This window comes from Astyanax mexicanus, chromosome 5 (assembly GCF_023375975.1).
Source record: "Astyanax mexicanus isolate ESR-SI-001 chromosome 5, AstMex3_surface, whole genome shotgun sequence".
Taxonomy (NCBI): domain Eukaryota; kingdom Metazoa; phylum Chordata; class Actinopteri; order Characiformes; family Acestrorhamphidae; genus Astyanax; species Astyanax mexicanus.
In genome coordinates, this window is record NC_064412.1 from 12,572,187 (window position 1) to 12,596,454 (window position 24,268).

Genomic DNA, 24,268 nt, shown 5'->3' on the forward strand with positions numbered 1-24,268 from the left:
TTTGCCAGATACACTATGTTTTGTCTACTCTGGAAACACAGTGGAAAGCAGACTCGCAAATCACAAAAAAAAAAAAACCTGGCTAAGAACTCAATACTTCTCATTTCTCCAGTCTCTGAACAGAAGAAATTATAAAGATGTCCTTTAGCCACTGAGCTCTGATGTTAAATAAAGGCTGTCAAATGAATAGAACAATTCTGACTGCACAGAGAATGGCTATTATGCTGCATTCTGTTCTCTATTCTATTCACTGAAAGAACAAGACACTGCTGTCTCACATTCGCCACCCATCAATTCTAAATCGATTAATAAAGGACTTAATGCGTTTCTAATGAATGAAATCAGGGGTGCCAACACAAGCCTAAATATAAGGAAGCTGTATAACAGAAGTAGCCAGTCCCCGAGTTATACATCAGGGTAAAACTAGTGCATATGACTCATCAGCTGGAGGGACATTTTGGCAGGTTGTCCAAAGATTTAAAGAGTGTTCTGCTGCTGAGTGTCTGACAAGTGGATAAGTGGAAATTATTTATTCTGTGTTTTTTCTGAATGATCTCTGTCTAGGTCTTCACAGGAGTGGCCTCTTTATTCAACATGCAGACTGAACCACCTACACTCTATACAGAGTTGTCTGAATTATCCCATAGACCAGTGGTTCTCAAGTACAGTCATGGAAAGCTACTGACTGACCTGCCTGCATTTTATGGAATATCCTGTCCACCTCATGAAATAACTTGATGTTGATGTTGATTATGAGCTGGCTCAGGTTTGTTAGGGCAGGGAATAGCTGAAAATATGAAGTGGACAGTAAAGTACAGTCTCTAGAAGCAGACTTAAAAACTTTTGCACGCTCAAAGATGTCAACATCTTAAAACAGAGATTTATGAATGTGAAGAACCTTTAGCACATGATAACAATGCCGCTAATGAATGTGCATCTTTTATATAATATCTGTGATTTAATTTGGAGCTAGGCTCGCTGGCATAATATTAGAGATGCAAAAAAAAAAAAAAAAAAAAGAGATGCACCAAATATTTGCCCCCTAAAATTATTCAGCCAAAAACGCCAAAAATCTAAAAAGCATTTTCGTTGTTCTTCCAAACACAAAAACAAATAACATTATAATTTATATCAAACAATGATTTTATTCAAAAGCAAGAGGCAATTTATGTGATGGTGAAAAGAGTGGCATATTGCAAATTATGTTTCATGTTGCCAAATGTTTCTTTTTGCTCAGATTGAAACAGTGTCAACAGGGCCGCCGCTCTGCATACGCAGACAACGCAGCCAGCGTTAGGCCTCAACCATTTTGCAGTTGCAGGGAGCCAAATTGACTGAGAATGAAATGTGTTGAAATTATGACATTATTAAATTTAAAACCCAATGTGAATTATTTATGATACGCTCATCTTTTTTGTCTTTAAACATTGCATGGGGCACCTACTCTACTACTTAAAAGCGGCACGTTATTATTTTTGTGCATAATATAATGCCCCCACCCCTATTGCCTGAAATGGCACGGCTCGGTTTGCTCTGTTGGTTGTTGCCAGATTTTCCAGTCAAATAAATAATCAAAAAATGCATGGAGGCGCTAAATCTTGCGCATGTTTAACCATTTTTAAAGTGTATGTGGCCATTCTATACAAAAACTTGTCCAGTGCAATATTTGTGTAAGTTAAAAACTTAAAATAAAATAAACAAATAGGATGAAAAATCGTAACTTATCTGGCAACCTTAGTCCTAACTAAAGTAGCAACGCTACTTGAGTTTGGCAGGAGACAAGTTCACCGCGCGAAGTTGCTACTAAATGGTAATTCAACTATGAAGCGACGGTTTGAGTCTGGAGCTGAGAAGAAGAAAAACAGAAAGATGAGGCCCATGCATCCCTTTCTGGTGAGTAACTTCGATGATAAAGGTTTAAATAGTTTTGATTACTTCATGTTCAGTGGTGTTGCCTGAGCTAGTAACGTTGGCTTTGCTGATTTGGTAGCTTTAAACGCTTAACTAGAAACTAATCTGGGTATTGCAAGGCACGTGGCACGTTTGCAAATAGTAGTAGTGTAGTTTGAAGATTTTTAGTGACTTTAATAAAAAAATAATAAACAGAGTAGCCTACCTATTGACTAATGCCGTCAGTGCACTATCCAAATGGTCTGTATGACAGCAGGATCAGACAGCTCTATAGATTTTGACAGGCTGATATAAATACACCACGAATATAAACGATAATTTCATAACCTTTAAGGCTGGCTTGTGTAAATGACGTGTCCACTGCTTAAAATAGACATGCATCGTTTCATTTATTATTTATACATTATAAATAGTACTCTTGTGCTGTTCTTCACTGTTATTGGCCTTACTTATAACGTTGTAAATATTCACAGTTACATGTGTAATTTTAATAAATAGTAAAATTTTGCGTAAACCTTTTGTGTTTGTGTGTGTGTTTTTTTTTTTTTTTTTTTTTGGGGGGGGCCTCCCTGACCAGTTATGCTTAGGGCCTCCAAAACCTTAGCAGCAGCCCTGCAGTGTCAAACTAAATGTTCATTTCGGCACAATCCTACATTATATAAAAATGATGATGCTGGAATATTGATGATCTATTGGTCTAGTGACTCCCTCTTAATCCGTTTCAATTAGTTAACTGAACAATCATAAGAATTTGCATTTAAGATAAACAAATATTTATAGTATAATACTTTCGCCCAACAGGTTTAACGAAGACTAGTCTGGAGAATAGGCTTTCTTTGTGATGGCAGCACACAAACGTAAGAGACTAACTCTCAGGCAGGTTATGAGGACACTCTGCTCACACACTTGAAGCATGTCCCCTTTAAAATTGCCCACTCTGCGGAAAAGTAAGGAGTGGTATAGTGGCGTGTTTTTCCACACCTGTATTCAGGATGGCTCCGCCCCCTGCGCCAGGATTGGGTGGAAATGAACGCTTAATGGACGTACTGCTTGTGAATAGAAGCCTCCAGCCACTCTCGGTGCAGAGAGTGGGAAACTAGAAGCCAATCCGCGCACAAGGTGAGAGCTGGTCCTGAAAACGGGTGGGTAAAAAAATAACGCGGTACAGTGCGGCTGAAAAGCGGGTATGTTCAGCTCAGGCGTCTGCGCCCTGGTCCTTGTTGGTATGCACGGCATTGCCTGACTGCAGATTGGATTGAACGCGTTAACTATATGCCTAATGTCTGTTCGCGATAAGTCAGAGTCGTCATATTGCGACAGAGAAAAAGACTGAGAGAAAGAAAAAAAGATCTAGGGTCTTCTTTTAACAAAGCCCACTGCGATTTACCTGGAGGGTAGACAGGTAGGGCACTAGGCAGCTGAGACGCAGTGCTGAGAACTGATTCATTGTCTGTTATTGAGGCTTTTACAGGAACTCTCCTTCATGCATGCTGCTTCCCATTCTGTGGCTTTGGCTCATTTGCAAACGCGCGCGACCACACACTTTGCTTTGTGCATGGATTGGCTGTCACTTGTAGCAGATTATAGCAGCTCGTGAGGAATGCGTTTGGATGGACCAAGCTAACGTTGGACATTCCCGCAACGTTAGATGTTGGGTCCTCTATGGTTATCTTTAGGGAACCACTCCACAACGTCGTGTCAACGTTCAATTTTTGTTAAAACGTTCTAAAAACTATAAAAACCTTACGTTCTTGTATGGTTTTTATCACAACTGACAAATAACGTTTGTTAAAGGTTGCCTTAGGTTTTATTTTTCACGTGTATGAACTAACGTTTCAGTAACATTCACAGAAGGCTTTGCCATTCTTTAAATAGGCAACATCAAAAATTATGAAAACAAGAACGTTTCAGGGACGTTCTCAGAACTACAATGGTAAAGAAAAAAACTTTTCTTGAGGACCAACGACCAATCAACAATGATTCATTCTCAGATCATTTCAGAAAACAAAAAACAAAACAACGTTTATAAAATGTCATAGGAACAAAATTGTTAGCTGGAGAGCTGCTCACATCAGAGGAAAATAGGACAAATAAGTTTATGAGGGTGTCTGTGAACTTAGTTAGAAAGGTGGTACAAAATCACCAGCTATAGCTACCCAAGTAAAACCCAAGCAGTAAAGTTTTGCTGCATGAAGCTGCCATTGGTGTCTCTCAAAATAAAGATTTATATAACAGACTAGTGTTCTTGAGAAGACTGTTCCTCACAATAACATACTTGCATATACATGGAGATTACATGTTGATATGCGTTGTACTTGCTATTTTACTATATTAATTAGTCTACAATACTAAAAAGCACCTTTTAATTTAGTTGCTATTATACAAAGCTAACCAGTTTAGCTACGGCTACCACAATGGGCATATAAGTCTCACAAATTAACAAACTAAACTTTTTCATTTCATTTTTTAGTTTGTATCGAATTAACTTAGATTTGACAACTTTACAACTGATTTCTTAACTCATTGCTTTAAAGTAGAATAAGACTATTTCTGTGCGTTGCTTGGAGTCACCAATCGATGCATCCTCGTTTTCAGGGCGGAGCAACAACACATTTGGGAACTTATTTAAAGGTTATTGGTAAATGTTCTGAATGCAACTTGAGCAGAGGAAAAGGACGTCAGGCAAGAACATGGGGACTCAAAATTTGTCCTGATGATGTCTCTCTCTAGTCTATTCAGAGTCAGTATATAAAACATTTTTAATTCTAACGAGTCAGGTAATAGATGGTGGTGGCCACCTGCAGCCGGGCTCGTGCACGCGCCAACCACATTAACCTTTGTGAAGCGCCGCTTCTTATTATTTGCACCGTTATTTATTTTCCCGCGTTCTCTGCGATCTTCACGACCGCCCCCTCCATCCTCTCCACCCTCCCTGCTCCAGTAATCTCCTCCCTTCAGACAGACCAACCTGCCGGGTAGAGTGTGCCGCTCTGGAGGGAGGTGAGGACACACCCGCGTGTTGCCCTCTCTCTCTCCCCTCCTCTTCCTCCTCCTCGTCCTCCCTTACCACCACCCCTCCCTTTGCACCACGCGCGCGCCCACAGCCCGGGCATTGCCGGGATTGACGCCGCTGCCCTGCGCGTTTGGCGGTCGGCGTTTACGCGTCTCGAAGCATCGCGCCGCCGTCCCCGTGCAGAAGAAGCGGCGGGCGCACGCCTACAGAAGTTTGCGCACAGAGGTACAGTACACCAGTAACTGAGATTGCAGTACTGGTCTTTTTACAGCGTTTTACAGCTGTGCTTACCTGTGCTTTAAAATACCGGCTAGAGTTTAGTGTAAGTCTCGCACAAGTTCTTCTTTCGTAACAGCATTTGCGCGTATACGAAGCATGCAGCATGACATGTGCATGCGTGTATATATGCGCGTGTTTGTATGCATGTGTTCCTGAGGAGGGGTCTACAACGGCATAGTCTTGAAATGCTTGAAATCTATTTTCCTGCAGTTTAATATTTCATCGCCTGCTGCTGTTGAATATTTTAGAGCCCACTTGCGCCATTTGGGACCAGCATCCATGAAAATAAAAACGCCCCAACCAACATGTTTTTATGAATGTCTTGGCTGTACGTGGGCTCCATAATATTTGAGTTTCGAATATAACGCAGAGAGATAAATCAGCAGAAAATCAGCAGAGTTGGATGTGTGAAGGGTGAGGGGTGGGATGGGGGTGTACATGACTCTGAGTGTCGTAGAGATGGGCCTCTTTCGCATGACTGCACTGTGAGAGCCGCAGTGTTATATGAATGAAGATCATCCAGTGCAGTACAGCAGAGAATGGATGGACAAGTGATGATCTCCTGCATGACGAATGCTCTCCTTTACTTTTTTTTACTGCATTTCCCCAACCTTTTGAATAATTCAGTAAGGAGATGTGCACAAAGTCATTCAAAGTGATTTGATAAAAAATAATGGTGCATTAAGGAGAGAAACTTAACCCCTCAGGATTGAAAGTCAGACTAGAAACCAGGAACTGAAGTATCTAAAAATAATGTCTCAGGCAACATATTCATGATCATCTTGTTGAATAGCATTATGTTTAAAAGTGTTTAGATGCATTTGACTTTGTAGACTGTCATTTATAAATAATTACATTTTCAGCTTTTCATACAATATACGTGCATGACCTCAATAATATTTGCTGACCTCAGTATTGTGCAATAAGTTTTTCTTAGCCAGGAGAGCCCATTAACATGAATGAGCCACTATATTGTCTTTGTTTTAAAACAGTGGTTTTATTTTATTCCTGTTTTATGTATTTAGGATACTTTACAATATTTTGGTTATTTCAGTACCTTAATATTAATATGTCTTAATATTTTTTATATATAAAAGTTTGTTGCTCTTTAAAATTACCTAATTATTACACCTTCTTATTATAATTATATCAGTGGCATAAAATTGTCTTAAATGATAATAATAAATGAAAATGTTGTTCTGAAACTGCACAGTTACTAGTGAAGCATTTCACATCACAGCAAACTGTGATTTGATAAAAAATAATGGTGTATTGAGGAGAGAAACCTAAGCCCTCAGGATTAAAGCCAGGCTAGGAACTAGGAACTGAAGTATCTAACAACAATGTCTCAAGCAACATATTTATGATCATGTTGTTGTATAGCATTATGTTTAAAAGTGTTTAGATGCATTTAACTCTGTAGCCTGTGATTAATAAATGACTTACAGAATGATTACATTTAGGCCTGTCACAATAATTACATTATTGACTTTTCATACAATATATGGGCATGACCTCAATAATATTTGCTGACCTCAGTACTGTGCACTATGTTTTTCTTAGCCAGGAGAGCCCATTAACCTGAATGTGGCACTATATTGTCTTTGTTTGAAGACAGTGGTTTTATTTTATTCATGTTTTATATATGTAGGATATTTTATAATACCAATGTCTAAATCTTTTTGATATATAAAATGTAATTGCTCTTTAAAATTACCGAATTTTTATGCCATCACATTATCACTATATTAGTGTCATAAAATGGTCTTAAATGACAATAATAAATGACAATGTAGTTCTGAGACTACACAACTACGAGTGGAGCATTTCACATCAAATCAAACTGTTTACTTCTTAATTTTGTAAAATTGAGCTTAAACTTCCCCAATAAAAATATATCCACCTTGTTTCATATCTACCAACAGTTAGGGGAGTTTTGTTTACTTTGTGTTAGAAGTTCTTGTGCGATAGTGGATCCGTTGATATAGTGTACATTTACAGGAATTGATGTGTAATATTAGTAGGCCTATTATAGTTTGCTCACTTGTCACAGTAACTGCTAAAATATTCAAAATTCACTTCACTTTTTGTGGGGGTGGAAATTTTATGATAATAAAAGTCATGTCCATATATTGTACAATATGTTAATATTCATTACAGGTCTTTATGTGTCAGTATATAACTTCTAACCCTCACCTTCCAAAGAGGAAGACCTCCATCCATGGTTGAAGGTGCTGAAGCATCCAACCAAACATCAGTTTATCTCTGTAGGAGAAACAAAACCCAGAAAATTATTACATAAAGAAAGGACAAGCTCCAGTGACATGGAAGCACCAGGTGCTTATAAGGGTTGTTGGCTAGCTCTTAAGCTAATGTCTCAATTAACAGCCTCATAAACCTCTGAAACATACACTTCACCTTAGTTTTATAGAGTTTCTCTACAAAAGAAAATGTTAAGAGCAGGCATGTGGACATTTGGGTGAATGTTGGGTAAATTTAGCGTCTTCAACAAAACACACAGTTTCTCTTCTTTGGAGGGCATTGGATGCAAGTTATATAAGGATATTGGCCCTATAACACTATGGTCTTTGTTATGTTCAAAATCTAGTTAGCTATGCTCCAATTAGCTCCAAATAATGTTAACTAGTACTTTTGGCCACTTTTAATATGATACGACCATTAACCAGATGATAGGAAATGACCAGAAATGTGAAAACAAAGCCAGGTGAAGCAAACTCTGGAAAGTAGGTGTGAAGGATTAAATTGGATAAAAGGATGATTTTTCCAGACCTTAACAACAGATAATTACAAATAGAAATAATTTGTTTTAGTGTGAGACCTCAGAAGACATGGATATTGATTCAGCATGGTTTCAGTGTTTTAGATCAGTCTATTGTCCACACAGACTGCAGATGAAATACATCTATGAAGTACAGTACAGTTTTCCAACTGTCTCTCTGGTTGCTTTATTTCAGTGACTCCTGCGGTGACACGTTGTGGCCCTCGGCTTTGTACAGTGTTGAGCCCCCACCTTCCCTTCTTCCCTACCTCCATTTTCCCACCCTGCGGTGCCTGGCTCAGGTGAAAAGTGCAGGCCTCACTCTCCAGCATCATGACGGTGGCCACGGGCGACCCCTCAGACGAGGCGGCGGCCCACCCTGGCCACCCTCAAGACTATGACGGCGAGGCCGAGCAGGAATGCTGCGAGAGGGTTGTCATCAATATCTCTGGCCTGCGCTTCGAAACACAGCTCAAGACCCTCTCGCAGTTTCCAGAGACTTTGCTTGGGGACCCCAAAAAGCGGATGAGATACTTTGATCCTTTAAGGAATGAATATTTCTTTGATAGAAACCGGCCAAGCTTTGACGCCATCCTCTACTACTACCAGTCTGGAGGAAGGTTGCGGCGCCCTGTGAATGTGACTCTGGATATATTTTCTGAGGAGATCCGGTTTTATGAGCTTGGAGAGGAGGCTATCGAGATGTTCCGGGAGGACGAAGGTTTCATTAAAGAAGAGGAACGGCCTTTGCCTGATAATGAGTTCCAGAAGCAGGTGTGGCTGCTGTTTGAGTATCCGGAAAGTTCAGGACCTGCAAGGATTATAGCCATTATATCTGTTATGGTGATTCTTATATCTATAGTCAGCTTTTGCCTAGAGACACTGCCTATCTTCCGTAGTGATGAGGAGGAGATGCACAAAGTTCGAACATATAACTCCAACTCCACCACCAGCTACACATCCACCTATTTTACTGACCCATTCTTCATCCTGGAGACACTCTGCATAATCTGGTTCTCCTTTGAGTTCCTGGTTCGTTTCTTCGCCTGCCCCAGCAAAGCCAGTTTCTTTGTGAATATAATGAACATGATCGATGTGGTGGCCATCATTCCCTATTTCATCACACTGGGAACAGAACTGGCAGAGAAAGCAGAGGACGGTCAGCAAGGGCAGCAGGCCATGTCTTTAGCCATCTTGCGAGTCATCAGGCTGGTGAGGGTTTTCAGGATCTTCAAGCTCTCTCGTCACTCCAAGGGACTGCAGATCCTTGGACAGACGCTGAAGGCCAGTATGAGAGAGCTCGGCTTACTGATCTTCTTCCTCTTCATCGGAGTCATCCTCTTCTCCAGCGCTGTCTACTTTGCTGAAGCGGACGAACCTGAGTCCCAGTTCTACAGCATTCCGGACGCCTTCTGGTGGGCTGTAGTTTCCATGACAACTGTTGGCTACGGAGACATGGTACCAACTACAATTGGTGGGAAGATTGTCGGTTCTCTCTGTGCCATCGCTGGTGTGCTGACCATTGCCTTGCCTGTTCCTGTTATTGTCTCAAATTTCAATTACTTCTACCATCGTGAGACAGAAGGTGAGGAGCAGGCCCAGTATCTTCAGGTTAACGTGCCCAAAGCTGATTCTCAAGAAGAGCTGAAAAGAAGTCGAAGCGGTTCTACCATCAGCAAAAGTGACTATATGGAGATCCAAGAAGGGGTGAACAACAGCAATGAGGACCTTCAGGAGGAGGACCTTAAAAAGGGAAATTGCACACTGGCCAACACAAACTATGTCAATATCAAAAAAATGCTGACAGATGTGTAATCAGCTGGGATAATGTTAAGGGAACATGAGGCAGCAGCCTCACACTACAGACATTTTCAAACTGTAAAGCAATGCACTAAAGAGGATCATGAAGTGTCAGAACCTCTGCTATTAACCTGAGATTTCCTATTCCACTCAGAGACCACTCATAGAACATACCAGCCCTCTCTATAAGATCCATATCCAACTATCAATTAGAGTCTGCATGCAGTTAGCTTTCGTCGTTGCTGCTCTCATTGAAAAATCCCAAACATCCCACAATAGTAGCCAAACAGTAGAAAGTAGAGGAGGATGAAGGTAAGACCTCACCACAAGGGTTATAGACTTTGTACCTCCAAAAATATCTTTAAACTATGTATGCATCATCACTCAAGTAACCTTCCCTCAAAGCCCAGCTACATCTACTTGCTTCTCCAAAGAAATTGTTATTTGTGTGCTTCTTCTGCCCCATGGGGGAGGGTATAATAACAGCGATACAAGAACATCCTCCATTACTGCTGCTGCTGCTGCTGCTTATAATAGATGTCTGATAAAAAAGGATAATTGAACATAATAATTCTCACAATGCACTCAGAAAAGAAGTTCATTTAGCTAAGAGCCAGTGATTTTCTCATATGTCACCATTACAATATTTGCCTCCAGACTGAGATTGTCCTTTACAAGTGTCTGCTTATGTTTTTTGAACTATTGTTTTCAGACTCACAGTAGCCTAAATGGACCACATTAACATTTATGCTCTCACAAATGCAAGTCTTATGGAAAAGCTTTTAAGACAGATTGAATGTTTCAGTGCCATCATTTATGTTTATGGGATGTAGTTTGTTTGCCACACATGGAACAAATGCATTTTGTTAGCTTTTCACCTTTTTAATGGCACGATCTAGCATATTACACTCGATTACACTGCTGTTTATTGAGACCTTGTTTTTACTTGCTAATGACCTTCAGGTCAATGTCATCTCACCCTATACAAAATGCCACTATTTTTTAGAAATACAATTGCAATTGCACAATACAGATGTTAAGAACTTCCATGATGAAATTTCAGCAAATTATTCTTGAATATCATAGACATAGAGACTGTACCACTGATATGTAAGGGAAATAGAAGTAGTGTGAAAGGAGCTATAGAGAGACGGAACAGCAGCGCTACTAAAATGAGCTCACAGGTTATTGTTGCATTTTATGGCATTCTGCTTAGGCTATATGTTGATTATCTGCTTCTGCCAGGGCTTTGACAGAGTGTTGGTTGATATATATGGTTGATATTTCGATTGTCTTGCAGCTAAATAAGCCATACATAGTTTACATTGTAATCTACGCTAGCAAATGATGAGTAATTAATCCAAACACTAGAATTGTAGCATTGGTATAGTCTGTAGTTTTGGCTTTGCCATTCATCTTCATGATGTTTAAACAGCTTTGAAACTATACGTATGTATATATGCATAGATTTAATATCTGCATTACACGACTACTGTATGTGCTGTAAGTGATGAACCTGAGCACTGGTGCTGCTGATTTCAGTTTTATTATAATTATTTTAGTTTTTTAAATTTATATTTAGTTGTTTTTTGTCTTTGGGTACCAAAGACATTGCGATACGCACAGTTCCATAGGCAGTGGCTGTGCAACAGTCCACAGCTGCAGTGAGTTAATGCTGCACACTGCAGTAGCAGCGACTGCAGGATCGCTTGACCTTCGCACTGCGTCTGCGAACAGGCTTTTTTGTCCCTCTCCTGACAACAGTTTGTTGTTGCTTTAAGCATTTTGTTTGCTTGCATTGCAGACGTCTGCTTGCTTCTGTTTGCTTGTTTGTTTGTTTGTTTGTTTACAGGCTGTAAGTGCCGATGTTGCTCTAATAGAGGTAGTGAAATTCTACACAGCAGTTAGCGGTCAGTCATGCTTTTAACTCAGGCCAGAAGGGCATTACTGTAGAGCTATTGTTGTTTTGTTGTTGTTGCTGATATATTTTATTTTGTTTTGTTATTTTTCTTGTTTGCCTGTTTTGTTTAGCCAGGGTCACAGGTAGAGGTTTAAAACCAGATTGGCTGAAACTGTTGCTCATGCTGTGCATAGCCAGTGCCTATAGACAGAAATGACATATATAATAACATACATGCAAGCAGACAGGGAGCTTTATTCTATGCATAGATATGTACAGTGTATATTGTACATGAAAAGTATGTATCATCGCAATTCTGGCGCAACTTGCACACATTGCATGTTTTATTATTTCACTGCTGTTATTTAGCACTTCACATGAGACTCAGATGACTCAGTTGGTCCATGTGGAAGCATCATGCGTCCAGTGCAACACTGGAACTGTTTTTTGTTGTTGCTGTTTTTCATTGCACATTTAGCACTTTTATAAACGGAGGATTCACAAAACAGTGTCATCACATGGGTTGCAGGTGCTTATTTTGGTTTTGAATGTTTTATTTTTTATAAATATTTTTTATTTGTAATTTTTTAATTAACTTGTCCATTTAGGCATTTAAAAATTTTCTTTGAAGCACTGAATAAATGCCTTGAGGCGTTGTTGTTGTTGTTAAAGCATCTTATGATCATTCCATTGTCAAGGACTGTAAGGATGCCTATTAACAAAAATGTTAACTTCTTGTCATACTGTGTATTCCTGTGTACTGGTTGTTAATAGAATACTTCTGATTAGAGATGCACAATGATATTGGAATCGATATATTGTTATTAGAACGGTCCCATATTTAAACCAATATTTTATGCATTTATGATTCTTTATGTGATTGGTTGCAGTGCTGCCAAGCCGCCAAATTTACAATGTTATTCTTTTACTGCATTTACTACCCTAAAGACATAAATGATATAGTTAAAGTAGTACTATGCAATAACTGAAATTTGAAATACTGAACAGTCACTGAAAGTGAAAGAATCCTGCGTTATGCAGCTCTTGTGAGAATTTTTCTGCCAGTTTTACCAAAGTTGCATATTGCCGTTAGCAGTACCTAGACCAGAGTGGCAATAAGAAAGTGTGCTTATTATGAGTTAGTATAGTATTACAATGATTTTGAAGCTGTTTTTTTAAGGTAAAATGCTACACAAAATGCTGCTGTAAAGCCTTTGCTATTTTAGTTTAGTTTTCTCCCGATTTCAGATTTGCTAATTGGTTACGGTATATACATTTATAGATAAATAGACAAATAACCAATATTAGCTTCATCCCATATTAAATTCCCATATCAGTGCATCTCTACATTCTTGCAATCTGCTTGTTCAAGGCGTTGGTTCAAAATGGAGAGAAAAGGTTATTATGTCTGAAACATTAATGTCAAACTAATTCCCAGGGTATGAAACTGAAGTGATTCCCACATTTACACTGTTCTGTTTAATGCACTTTCTCGGAACTTATCATTGGAAGGCCAATCACAAAAGCTGTAGACATTAACTGTGCATCAACCATGCATCAATATGCGGAGTAAGATTCAAGGATTGGCTTTGATTGAGTATGTAAATATGTGATAGAGCACAAGCTGCCAAACCTGTGACATAACCATTTACTTTGGTCCAGAGTCTGTTTAGTATTTTTTTATTTTTATATGTTTATTTTTGTTTTATCCTCAGCACTGCATACAGTGCTATCAGAACAATCTTAAAGTTAAAACCCAACCCATTGGTCTATAACGCACTGTGTGTTATGTATGTGTGTGTATGTGTGTTCGGCATGCGTTGTAAACTGTGTATCTGTGTTGTGCTCCACTGCTTGACTGAAGACTTTCAGAACTCTTAGCCAACTGTGTTCCTGAGGCAACACAAGCAGCTTAGATTTCTTCAAATCCAGCCTGAAAGTGTGTTCAAAATAAGGCAGATTTCTGGCAGATCTCTACTGAACTAATATGCATAAGGGTTTGCAGATAATCTGTGGGAAATCTGTAATTCAGGCACACTCGCTCACATTCTTAGATTAGCTGCAGAGAATAGCTTTAGGCCATTAGCATAGGCATCCTCTGACATGTAGCTCATACCTTCCATTACCATATGCGAGAACTAGCCACTATAGTATACTATAGCTATTTCTATTTTAACAATAAGAAAATACACAAAAAAGATTATGGGGTGTGGAGGAAAAATGAAGAAAATCTATGTCATCTATCTCCCTGAATAAGAAGCACTTTAATAGTAAAATAAGTGGACAATCTAATGACTGAAATTACTGCTCATATAACTTTTCCAAATGTTCATTAATGTCCTAAAACAACATCAACAATGAAGATGAACAAAAAAACTCAAGCCTGTGTTTCCATTTTTTTAACACATGGAATGTGTGTGTTTGTGTGCTTGTTTGTTTTGAGATTTTGTGTGTAAATAATGAGCGAACATATGTCTATATTAAAACATTTCTGTTTATTTGCTGACTTTAACTGTAAAAAATAAACAACATATACATTATAATATATATATATACATTATTCTATATATTATAGAAATAATGGCTTGTGTCTCTGTACATGTCATGTTTCATGTTTGTTTTTTCTTCTAATATGCTAAATTCAGCAAATAAACAGTAATTGGGCTGAAACCCAATCAGAAACCCAATTTAAACATTATGCCAAAATGATTGCATAAGACATTAGAATGATTTAGATACTGATTTTTCAGCATCCAGCATTTTATATTAGTGAAAATATATTGTTGAAAAAAATATATAAAGCATTTTGTCACGGTCACACTTTTAATGGAAGTCAATGTAAAAAGATTTTATTCAGAGTTATTTTGGAGCATTTCTATTGGTCTACTCATCATTGCATATTGACATAATTTACAATGTGCAGAATGTACAGAACAACTGGCACATTCAAGTTATGTCAAAAAGTGAACAATTATAACAACAGGATTTTTGGATGACAGTGACAATATATTTTTCGCACGTATCAAGTAATTTTGTAGCATTTATATTAAAACTGTGTATTAGCAAAAAGGTGGTAATAACGTGATTCATAAAACAGCGGTTTTGATTCAGTGTATTGCAATATATTGCGATAAATTATGTCATGTTATGGGAAAAATGGAGATACAAGGAGCTTGATACCTGACAGTGACCCTGTGACCTGACATTGTGTAAATCCAGCTCATTTGTGTGAGAGAAAGAGAGAGAGAGAGAGAGAGAGAGAGAGAGAGAGAGAGAGAGAGAGAGAGAGAGAGAGAGAGAGAGAAAGAGTGTAAAAGAACGTTGTGTATTGTCGGGTATTGTCGTGCATTGTCTGAATGTCACAGTGTTGCTCAGAGCAAGCTCTGGACTGTCATTTAGGTAATTTTAGAAAAGGAATCACGACACGCACTGTCTCACAGCCCTCCAAGACAATCAGGAGAGCTTCTTCACCTTTGGTATTGTCAGAGCCTCCAGTGGGAAGCTTTTGCAGTAGCTGAACTGTTCAGGAGGAGAAGCCTGTTAGAAAGCCTTTTGGCATCTTTCTCAGCTTTAAGTGCGCAGTATTTGTCCCTGTGTACTTTCATGGGGGTAGTGTGGGCTATAAATAGACCCTTCATTGAGCAGAACAAGAAAGACAGAGAGAAGGGAAAAGGGGGTGTGTAGAGGAGGAAAAGAGGAAGAGAGAGAGATGTTCAAAGGCACGCTTTGAGGAGATGAGGGGGAGAGAAAGGAAAAAAAAGAGAGAGAGAGTGGTGGGGGGTGTTGACGGGATATTCAGGGAAGACAGGAATAGATGAAAGAGCGAGACAGGGGGAGGGAATGAGGTGTGGAAAAGAATATGACACCTCTGCGCAACGTTCATCATGAGGCAGTGTTGGCACCAAGCTATAAATGATGTTACCACCACACTATAAATTTGGATTCTTATGAACAGCATTGATTAGATATTCCTCTTTTTTGTGTTATATTGCAATCACCCATTTTTATGTTAACAATGCTTCCAGTATTAGACTGGAATATATACTGTACTTCTCTCAGACTCTGGCTGCTCATGGCAAGCAACTGGGAATCAAGCCGACGATGCTCAGATCATAGTGGCAGCGACTTCTAGAGTCTGCTAGAACACTCTTTTCACATGCATTTCATAGTTTGGGAGATTTAAACTCCATGTTTTTAGAGTTATACTAGCAGAATTGAAGTGAATATGATGCACAATAAGTATGGAATATCAAAGATGGAAGCTGTATTCGTCCCATTACAGTTTGTAATTTTAAGAAGAAAAAAAAAGATTGACTGTATAATTCTGTTTTTTTTTTTTCAAATAGGGTTCTTTATGGAACCAAAAACTCTTTGTAGCAACTTTGTCTTTAAGAGTTTTTTAAGTGTAAATGAAAATTACTGTCTGCAGTCACCCACCATATAAACCTCCTAAAAAAGATTGAGAAGGTTCCCCTCTAGCAACCAAGTTATTCGGATACGTGAAGGCATGGACTCCACAAGGCAGCTGGTGGTGTCATGTGGTATTTAAAACCAAGAGATTAGCAGCAGGACTTTAAAGTCCTGTAAATTATGAGGTGAGTTTTCCATGGATCACTGGATATCAATGGATACTGGAAGTCTACCACTGGTGGTAAGTATTGACTTTTGCTTATCTGGCACACCTCAAAATACCTGACTAATAATAATCCAGAATAACCAGACATCTCAGATCCTCATATCTCCAGGGGGAAAAAAAAACATTTCCACCCCTTAATAGGTGCTGTATTGTAGCCCCTGTTATTTATTTCAGCTGTTAGTGGTTTAAAGGTTATGACTGATTGGTGTGTGAATTGTGTGTGGAAAAGAATCATCTTCTTTTGAAATGATCTCAGAAATTCTCCCTGTAATATTTCTAGAATTGTTGCTGTTCATTAAGCTGTTTGTACCTTAGTACAAAGTTACAGCAGAACACAAAGCAGGTCAGCTTCAGATCTCAGTGTGTTTTTTTCTGATCTCTTCAGACAAAGCAGAGGGAACACTGCTGCTGCTGCTAAGGGATGCTCAAGCAAGAAGCACCATTTCCATTGGTTCGCCTTTAGTGCCCCCTAGCGGTGTCCTGCAGTATAATCTATTCTAGTCTCTTTGATCTCTTTCTTTTCTGAAGTGCAGCAAAGCCATTCTTATTCTAATAGGCCAGTTTTTAGAACAGCATAACATCTGGAAACAATTTGTGCAGTGTAAACCTCTCATAGGCAGCATTTTTCCTGTATGGCGTACAATGAAACCTGAGCTGCGGTGCTATAAGCTTTCATTGATCTCCTTTCCCACGTGATGCCTCCAGTGCCATATGGTCATGTTTTCGATCCAAGAACACAGGCTCCACACACCACACTTCCCTCACTCACAGTGAAGGGTGTGGTGGAAAACAGTGAGCCAGGGGAGACAGTGCACAGCACACACACACTGTTCTTAAAGGAGACATCCACCTGACTACACACACAGCAAGCAATATTTAGCTGCATATGTTTATGCAATATTTGACAGTCTAAAAAAGGAGAAAATGTAAAGATTATGTAAATGTAAAGATATGTTCTTGAAAGAACATCCATTCAGCTTCTTTAGACTATCAAATGTGGTCCTTCACAGGCCAGGGGACACCAGCCAAACGTCCTGCAACAAAGCCCGCCACGCTAATGTTTTAAATTGTCTTCAGAAAGACAATAATATTGAAATAATCAGCGTGGGCGAGGAACAATGCTATAGTTTCCCTCAACAATCATTCACAAACCAAACCTGAAGTTGTGGCTTTGTTTCTTTCAGCACCTTTGTTACAGTGCATTTGTGGATGATATATATCCCCTTGGCTACACTCTTAGCAAGAACGCAATGCTTCTCTATAGTGCCAAAAACGTTCTTTGATTTATAACAATAGTGGAACCCATTGTATTGCTGTACAAAAGCACTACAATTTATACTTATACGTATTTTAAAGATGGTTAAAAAACACTACATAAACCACAGTGTCTCAATGATAGAGAATACTCACTCTAAGAACCATTCAAATGGAGCTAATGGACACAAGATGACTCAAAGAGCTATTTGATGATAGTTAAATGCATTTGTATATGTTGTATATATTGTTAAAATGTTGTGTGTTGTTAAAAGGATGCAGTTCTGGCCCACATGCCTTGTGTATGCTGAGTGCATATGTCCCCACACACTATAAATGAAGTATAAGATCCTGGGCGGCACCATAGCTTCATCCCTAGCTGAGAAACAAGAAGGCTTAAAATATCCCACATGAATTAATATTTTATCACTAGCCGCACGCTCAGCTTCACAATCTCGCTTAGCGCAAAGCGTGAGAAATTGGGCCAATAGGAAAGAAACAGAGGCACATCACAGAGACGAGAAAAATGGCCAGTAGTCCAGAGAGCAAAACTGATGTGCAGTGAGGAAGAAGGCCTACAGAGGGCTCAAACAGAGCACTGATGGCTTAGGATGGAGTAGAACCCCTCCCGCCAGGCATGTGTGTGAAATAGAGAGAGGGGGGGAGGGAGAATTTGAGAGATGGAGAGAGGTGTGAGGTGAGAAGGGGTGAGAAATGAGCTGCTTGGATGTATGACAGGCTTCTGAGGCCGTCTTTCATCTTAATGCATAATTCAGGCTTCTCGAAAAAAAGGGCATGACTACTGGTCATACACACACACACACAAACACCAAATTATACAGTAGCGTAGGTGTCTGAGTGGTTTGTGTATGCGTGTCTGTTTGTCTGTCTGACTGTCTGTTTGTTTTTATACAAGTTCAGGACAAAAACATCTTGACTGTAGGAAAACCAAAGGAAGACGTGGCCAAATCTACACTGTTACATCTTTTATAATAGACCCTTTATGAAAGATTAGACTCGGGTTTTAAGTTACAATTAAACAATCATATTACATAGAGGTAATATGATAAATATAAACAGTCCAGTCAGGATATTATGATCACCCACTTGTTTCTACACTCACTGTCCATCTGATCAGCTCTACTTAGCATGTTGGAGCACTCTGAGTTCTATAATATTTACAGACTGTAGTCCTGAATCTGTTTCTCTGTATACTTTATTATCCTCCTTGTATTCTGTTCTTTACTGGTCAGGACGAGTGGAACAGATACAGCAGTTTTTACACACTATGTTCACTCACTGTCCATTAGTGAGTAGACACACCAACCTAGCTTATCCACCTTATATTTGTAAAGACAGAGACAGACATAATAGCATATATTTTGTCCTTCCTCAGTGGTCACTGAGGTGTTTAAAAACTCCAGCAGCACTGCTGTGTCTGATCCACTCATACCAGCACCCTAACCCACACTAACACACCTCCACCATGCTAGTGTCACTGAATTACTGCAGTGCCGGGAATGATGTACCAACCACCCAAATAATAGCTGCTCTATGGTGGTCCTATGAAGTTCTGACCACTGAAGAACAGGGTCAAAGGAGGATAATAATGTATGCAGATAAAATTAAAGATACAGGACTACAGTCTGTAATAATAGAACAACAAAGTGCTCCTATTTGGTCAGTAATAAGATGGACAGTAAGTGTAAAAGTGTAAAAATGAGGAGGTGGTCTTAGCATTCTGAGTGAACTTTGTTAATACAAAGAGTCTTTTTTTTATTAATCACTGTGGGTAAAACTGTACCCCTGGTGGTCTTAGTGCGTCATCTACTGAGAACAACCTTTGAAGCATCAGCAGCCCACCCCACCAGCATCCTTTAGATTTGTCCTTTACACCAGGTGATGTCATAACAGTTAACCAATTATATGCCTTGCTGTTACAGACTCCTCTTTTTCCCAAGTGTATGTTTCCGTTTCCCACCCAGTAAGAGAGGCTACTTAGCACCAGCAACAATATCCAATCTGTTCACACTGTATATGGTCACTGTGACTGGCAAACTATGTGACTCCAAACTATTATTATACTATTATACTACCAGACAAAATATCTGTCTGTCTGTCTACAGTATTTTGCACAGTACTGTTTCTGACAGTAAAAGGAACCCGTTTCGCTATCTATCTGTCTGTCTGTCTGTCTGTTTATTCATCAATCTATCTGTCTAACTATGTGAATCCAAACTATTATTATACTATTATCTGTCTGTATATCTGTCTGTCTATCCACTATTTTGCACAGTACTGTTTCTGACAGTAAAAAGAACCTGTTCGCTCCTGTGACATTTAAATTTCTATTTATCTGTCTGTAGGTATGCGTGTGTAGGTCTAACTATCTATATGTCTATCTATTATGAAATGCTTGCACAATTTAGTTGTAAAATAAGCTAAAATCTGAGCTTCTGATGGAAACGTAACAGTCTGTGACATAGTATATAAGATTACATCAGAACCAGCACGTGCAGTTCCTCAGATCAGGTTTCCCCACTACATTTGAGTGTGTGTGTGTGTGTGTGTGTGTGTGTGTGTGTGTCACGTCTGCTGCAGTAGGAACCAGAATCCTCACTGGGGATGAAGTGAGTGATGAGGGCCGAAATATTTTATAAGCCAATAAAAGAGAAGGTGTCACTGAGGTCAACGGAGGCTGTGAAGGTCAGCAGATACAAGAGATATTCCAGTAGCACCCAACCACGGAAACTACTGTACCACACCACAGCTTTGCCGGCGCATCACACATCACCTGTGATTCAGGTCTGAGTATGCTGGTGCAATTTAGCTGCCATAAAGTCTCAGTCTCATTTTGTTTGCATTGTTTAAGTGTTTATTGTGATGTTTACTGTACTGCCAAAATTAATTTTATGAATTCTTCCCATGCAGGCCTCCCAAGTGACATGGCAGCATTTATCCCAGGCTTGAGGCAGCAGTTGATGCTGGAGTGACTCTGCATTGCTGTTAAGACTTTTCAAACCCTGCTGCCAGAGTGAGTCAACATGAAGCAGTGGTGGCTCAGCAGTTAGATCATCGAGCTACTGATGACAAGGTTATGGGTTTGATACCCAGGATACCCAAGTGCAGAGGGCTGAAAACCATTTTTGGCATGCGTGTAATAGTACCAAATGTCAACAGTTTGGACCAACCTCTCTTTGTTTAATTATTTTTGTTAAACAAACCAGAATATGTTTATATGTTTTAGATTTTAGATTTAGAATCTTGGCTGGATTTTCTCAGTCAGCTTTATAAGGTAGAGCCATCTGGAATGGCTTTCATTTAACAGCTGTGCCTTTTCAATAGCTAATTACAATAATTTTTTGCTCTCCTAATGTGTTCGAGAACATCAGTTGTGTTGTGAAGAGGTACAGTTGGTATACAGTGAATAGCTCTATTCAAGTAATTTTCTAATCAATAATTAGTTCTAAAAAAATAACTAAATAATGAATAAAATACTTTAAGAAATGAAGATCAGTCAAGGACAATCAGAAATTTTTAAAGAACTTTGTAAATATAAGTGCATGTGCAAAGACCATCAAAAATATTCTGATGAAACTGGCTCTCATCAGGACCTCCCCAGGAAAGGAAGACCCAAAATTATCTCTGTTGCACAGGATAAGTTAATCAGAGTTACCAGCCTCAGAAACCATACCCCGACTCAGTTTCCATACCCCGATGCTGGTGCACCTTTGCTTCTTAGGTCAGATGTTTCCACACCTTGCTGTTGAAGTGACTCCACCTTGCAGCTGTTTTTGCGAGGCGGTCAGGGGCAAAACCAGATATTCTAAACATCTAGGGATTAGGCCATATGTCTAGAACCACACTCACCTCAGAAGATGTGTTTTCCCATCTTAACATGAAGAGAGAAAGCTCAGTGTGATGCTTGCTCAGACATCTAATAATCATCATTGTTCCAAGAAGTTTATGTGAAAAAATCTTACGTGTTCTGATGTTAACCTGCTAGCTAGCCACAGCTAAAGGTTTATTATGCTTTACACATCACCCATTCACTGATTACTCACCTGAATCATCTTTCCAGTGTTTGTTGGTGGACATTGAAGCTGCTGAACGGCTGTGGTTCACCCATAGTAAACCTAATGTAAGACTTCTAAAATAAACTTCTAAAAGGATGTATCTAACAAAAATTCACACTAGAGCAACTAAACTACTGGACTATTAACTTTTTAATCCAGGTTGCAAGCAGGAGCAATCCACACAACACAAAGAGAGCTGCAATCACATCACCCCACACAACTCAGAACCCCCACCATGTCAAAATAAAAGACCCTCAGTATAAATGATGCATTAACACAAAATTACAACTAAACTTGCTGTCTCACACCAACATTAGCTTCCTGCTAGCTCTTTCTCATGACAGGACAGATCAGTAGATGCCATTTTATTCGTTTATAGATTTCTTTTGTTTGTTATTTAAAGTTTATTACCTGAAAAAACTTGAAAAGGCTTGAGTCCTACAAGCTACCAAATCAAATCAAATTTATTTGTATAGCACTTTTTACAACTGGTGTTGGCACAAAACAGCTTTACAGAAACATGATTACAGGACAAAGAATCAGGCAAAACTATAAACATAGAAAATACAGAATACAGAACCCCCAGTGAGCGCTGAGGCAAGGAAAAACTCCTTCAGAGCTGCAGGAGGAGGAAGAAACCTTGCGAGGACCAAGACTCACATTTAAGGGGGGACCATCCTACCACTGGTCAAATGGCTTTTAAATTGAAATTTAAAAAGATGCTCTGCCAATCACCTGAGTGACCCTAGATTGCACTTGCTGGAGAACTATGTATGTGTTTGTATAGAGGCAAATATAGAGCATAATTTTGACTAACCAAACGTATTACAGTGTTACTTACTATAGTGTTTCTTCATCCTGCTTGTAGGAACCTGCTGTCCTGCATAGTTTCAGCTTTTTTCTGCTTTAACACACCTGATCCATCTCATCAACTGATTATCAAGCCCTCCAGGATCTGGATCAGGTGTGTTGGGGCAAGGAAAAGTTGAGGGCAGGGCAGCGGGTCCTCAGGAGGTGGATTAAGAAACAGTGAGCTAGAGAAATGGGAAAGGATTGATTCCATGCCTACCCGGGCCATTTGAATGTGCACAGTATCAGGTTTTAGAAGATAACTTAATTATTTAAATACCACTTTAATTATCATTTTAATGAATTATGTATTTAATTCTTATTTATGGTTGTCTGTTAAAATGCATTATGCAACCTTGGGAGCAATTTTACAACGCCGTGTCAATAATTAATTTATTATATCTCAGGGAATGTAACAGTAAGCTGTTTGTAAATGTTGGCAATGAGTGACATTGAGTCACTATTTGAGGACATAGCCACACTAAGCACAGCATAGTTAACACACACACACACACAAAAACATAGAGTGTCAAATTCTCATACTCATTTGTTGACAGAGTACCTTAACCTTCTGTAAGTGAATTGGTCTGAATAAAATCAATACTTCATTTTATTACCTTCAGCCCTAGTCAGTTCTATCGACCGTGTAGCCGAGAAGGGCAGGATGGCCCTGGACGAGTCCCTAAGCGCCTGAACACATACCTGTGGTTAGAGACAGGTAAAATGCTATATATAGGCTCTACAGGTCAATAGGCTATAACTTGTTTGAGTCATAAACAAGATGTCACAAATTGGAAACATGGTAGTTACTCTCTCATCAATCTTTTGATTTATTCCTAAAGGGCCCATAAAAGTATTCCACTCTGGAGTCCATAACGTCTATCACTGGAAACTAACAAGAAAAAATAACATCTTTTTAGAAAATAGCATGTCACATCCATAAGCACATTTATACTGCATACTTTTAGCCCTCAGTAATTTTTAGTCTGTAACTGGTTTATTGGTGGTTCCTGGCTATCGATGAGTAAATGGATCATTGCAGCCTTTCACAGCATCCAGCTGTCCATAGAAGTGACTGAAGTTTATTGTTTTCCTAAACTCTTAAAAAATCAAGGTGTTAAAATGTATTTCTTTTGAGTGATGTCATGGAAAAAAACACCTTTGGTTCAATAGAGAGCAATGGTCATAGAGCTCTATAAGTATATAACCTTTTAGAAAAGTTTAAATAATCTTGAATTGATTCTACACATTCATAATCAAAAACCATTTACAAACGTCATACACTATAAGCCTGGATGAGTTGCATTTACTTAAATAGTTTGATGTGAGATCTTTAAGTAATTTTCTGATGACAATTTAATAAGTAAGTTAATAAGTAAATTATTGCCTAAATTGATTGTTTTTGTTATTATTCTCTTTTTAATTTTATGCTCAAGTGAATTAAATTGATATGGATTTAATCTTCTTTTGATTTCACTACATACTCATAAAAAAGTAGATGCATAAAGAAAATGCTATAGAGTTAACAGAATAGCACACAGCCAACACAGAATTAGCAGCTCAGAACATGATGCTTGTATTTACAGCCTACCTTGGCCTTTTACAACTTTAAGGTCAGGTAGTTAATCATAGTATATGACCTACAAGTTTCCGTAAGATAGCCTGCAGAAAAGGACTTCACACTGATGGTGAGTGTCAGAAACTGGAAGACACACCCAGTTTACAAATAGATGGTGCAACAAGCCAATGGAAAATAAGCTAAACTTATTTA

The 24,268-nt window shown here is 38.9% G+C and overlaps 1 protein-coding gene across 2 annotated transcripts; it reads left to right on the top strand.

The window, feature by feature from the left end:
* The first annotated feature begins 3,124 nt into the window (after positions 1 to 3,124).
* Positions 3,125 to 14,063, top strand: LOC103030675 (potassium voltage-gated channel subfamily A member 2). 2 transcript variants are annotated; one of them, XM_022675688.2, is made up of 2 exons: positions 3,125 to 3,313; positions 8,179 to 14,063. In XM_022675688.2, the coding sequence occupies exon 2, from the start codon at positions 8,316 to 8,318 to the stop codon at positions 9,795 to 9,797; it is 1,482 nt and encodes a 493-aa protein (XP_022531409.1). In that variant the 5' UTR covers positions 3,125 to 3,313; positions 8,179 to 8,315; the 3' UTR covers positions 9,798 to 14,063. The 2 variants fall into 2 exon arrangements, with proteins under 2 accessions (XP_022531409.1, XP_007253402.1); XM_007253340.3 differs by lacking the exon at positions 3,125 to 3,313 and adding an exon at positions 3,332 to 5,149.
* The last annotated feature ends 10,205 nt before the right edge of the window (positions 14,064 to 24,268 follow it).